Raw genomic sequence first — 2,818 nt, 5'->3', positions numbered from 1 at the left:
AACAGAGCTAGCTCAATCCGGTATATTTTTTACTGATCATTTTTATCAGTTGCTGGACAATGCAAACACACATGGTGTGTTAAGAAAACAAGACCTTCCAGCATGGAATTCAGTGGATTGGCCTCTCCCACATTTTAGTGTTACAGAGGCATACAGAGCCAAGCTTTTCAAAGAAGTACAGAAAGCTCTTAGGCCCAATATTGCCACAAGGATAATAAAAATTTCTTTGTGCATGCCTCTCACAGTTTTTGTAGACTTGTTTAATACCTTTCCAGTGAAGGTTTCAAAAACAATGTTCACAGTTAAAGCAACAAGTCTGGCATGCATGCCACAATTTTTGGATAAAGGTTGGGATAAGAAGACATGTAGTTCAGTGTTTTGTGAGGTTGTCCAACCTTCTATGCAACTGAAGTACATGGTTGCATCACAAAATTTCATTTTTTCTTTTTATTATAAGCGCAGTCGAATGCTAGGTACAAAACTAGTCCCTATGGATCAAGATGAAGATTCTTTTGGTGCAGAAAATAAACTTCTTGTTATTGATGTTGTTGAGAATGGTGATGTGCTAGTCAATATCACATTAAGACAATGCTGCTCCCTAGCTCAATTGCGCAATAACATTCTATTTGAGACAGAAGGTTCTATTTCAAAGGACTTTTTATTTATCTACAACAATAAGAAGGTATACCATGTGACTTATCCTAGTCTCATTAAGCACTGCTATTAGTTTACTTTACCCTATTGTTTCATATTGCTTTTTTGCAGGTGCTCAAAAGAAGAGAGAGATCAATAAAATGCAAAGACATTGAAAATTTTAAAATTGAGATAACACAGACTCCATAAACAAAGGTATTATATTCAGAAATGTAAAATTCTGTACAGAAGTGTTTAATTACATATGTAGAACATATTCTTGACAACAATTTTCTATTTATCTACAGGTTGATCTAGAGGCTGCTCTACATGGTCCAACCTCACCGTATCATCTTTATTTGGAGAATCTACTTTCTGTTGCTCCATCTTGTCGTGTACAGTCTCTTGGTGCTGCTCCATTGTCTCCTCTACTACCCTTGGAGCATCTGTTTGCTGTTGCTCCATCATTTCCTCAATAACATCAGCAGCAACAGGTCCTTGTTCTTGTGGCTTCTCCTCATCAGCACTAGGTCCTTGTTCTTGTGGCACCACATCTGCATCATCTGTGTCATCAAGGTGTATGACACCTTCTCGGACTTTAGAGCTCTCACCTAACTCGACAGTAGCTGGTACAATAGGTTTGGGGAAGGCATACTTCAAAAACTTCCAAATTATATCAGCTCTGAAACTATACACGTAGCTCGAGTTGAAGCTATCTTCTCTCATCTGCAATGAGATATGATGATTTAGAACACTTTGTACCAATATCAAATTTTTTGAAGCTAAATGAAAATTATTTTTTCTTACAAGCTCTGGCTGTCCTATCTCAAAATAGCTTGAAAGTATATATTTGGCACTAATCAGCACTCTCCAGCCACAGCTACTTGAATCATCTTGTTGTGGTGTCTGGATAGTTGGAAAGATATGTTAGAAACTGTTAATGTCTGAACAAAATAAAATTATTCAATAAGTTCAAAGGCATAGCATGAAATAGACATCAGTAGAGGGAGCAACTTTCTACCTCTAAATCTATTGGCTCTATTGAATCCAAAAGATTGACATTAGGAGGACACTGATCCAATGCATCTAGAAGTCTTCTAATACAACTGCAATACATATAATTCAGTTAGTTTGCATTAAATCCAAATAATGAAGTTTAAAGTTAAAAATAGCACACAAACCACTTACAATTTAACCTCTCTGTGTGTGTTTCTAAGAGAGTTGAATAAAAAGCATTGCTTCTGCTGGATGTCAATAGAAGCAAAGCTCCAGTGGTCACTGCATAAGGAAAAAAGCATTAAGAAATCAAAGGCTACAAGAGTACTCAATCTTGAAGGAAAATCCCAAAAGAAGCAGCCACACACATACTTGTTATGGTATGGAAGTAGCAAAATATCAACATGATCAAAATCACAGTGTCTGAACCAATTGGAAATATCCATGGGAGTTTCCTTTGGATCTCTTAACTTGAAGGAAATTGCAGGATCAATAATATAAACTGTATGCTGTACAGCATGGTTCAGCCAGCTTCTCATCATGCTACATTGGACAAAACAATAATTAAGGTAAGGTGTAAGGGAGGAGGTACAATAAGGATTGTTTTGCAAACAAATGTAAAATAAAAGACACTTACTAGAGCATTGCAAGAATGATAGTATCTGAGCAATACTCATTCTTATGAGCCAATGCTGCCAAGCATGCTCTTGTCAAGTCAAAATTATTCTCTGAAAAATCATCTTCAATATGGACAACTATGTTAGGGCCCAGCTCCTGCAACCTTCTCTGTATCTGTAGCTCCATCTGTACAGTCTCCACATTTATAGCAGACTTGGATTTCTCTATTTGCTGCTTCAGTGACTCCTCATAAGCAGCTTTCCCTCTGGTGCTCATTGAGTGGGTCACTTCAACAACCTTCACCTTGTCTGCCTTCAATTTCCTTGTAGGTGGAATTAATAATATGTCTCTCATTTTAATGTCCTGCCATTCCACAGGATGGACCAGCTTGTCATACCTCCACCTCACTCTGGACAATGTGTTGAAGTCCTTGGCCATCAGAGTTACCCTGTGAGCATGGGCTGCTACAAGCATTGCATCTTCAAAGTACTTCTCCAGGTAATCCTCTACCATTTCCTGTAAGGAAAGAATGGCAGTCCTGTTCCACCTGAAACCAAGGTGCCAGCTATCA

At 37.9% G+C, this 2,818-nt stretch overlaps 1 protein-coding gene across 1 annotated transcript; it reads right to left on the bottom strand.

Annotated features, from left to right (window-relative positions):
• Positions 1–927: 927 nt before the first annotated feature.
• On the bottom strand, positions 928–1,980 carry LOC147623397 (uncharacterized). Its single transcript, XM_086821769.1, has 3 exons — positions 1,655–1,980; positions 1,441–1,539; positions 928–1,359 (listed from the first exon to the last, which is right to left on the bottom strand). Exons 1-3 carry the CDS (start codon positions 1,748–1,750, stop codon positions 928–930), a joined length of 627 nt encoding a protein of 208 aa, XP_086677895.1. The 5' UTR covers positions 1,751–1,980.
• Between the last annotated feature and the right edge of the window lie 838 nt (positions 1,981–2,818).

Source organism: Cibotium barometz, chromosome 27, assembly GCF_041138505.1.
Source record: "Cibotium barometz isolate CiBa-2024 chromosome 27, ASM4113850v1, whole genome shotgun sequence".
Classification (NCBI taxonomy): domain Eukaryota; kingdom Viridiplantae; phylum Streptophyta; class Polypodiopsida; order Cyatheales; family Cibotiaceae; genus Cibotium; species Cibotium barometz.
Note: the sequence above shows the minus strand (reverse complement) of the source record. Positions and strands in the feature narration are given on the sequence as shown.

What these genes read in the sequence shown, in the direction of transcription:
- LOC147623397 (XM_086821769.1), bottom strand. Translation starts at nt 1,750, where the DNA reads ATGTATTGCAGTTGTATTAGAAGACTTCTAGATGCATTGGATCAGTGT. An exon ending in TAGAGCCAATAGATTTAGAG is followed by an intron (nt 1,540 to 1,654) that starts GTAGAAAGTTGC and finishes CCAACTATCCAG; the next exon opens with ACACCACAACAAGATGATTC. An exon ending in AGATAGGACAGCCAGAGCTT is followed by an intron (nt 1,360 to 1,440) that starts GTAAGAAAAAAT and finishes ATCTCATTGCAG; the next exon opens with ATGAGAGAAGATAGCTTCAA.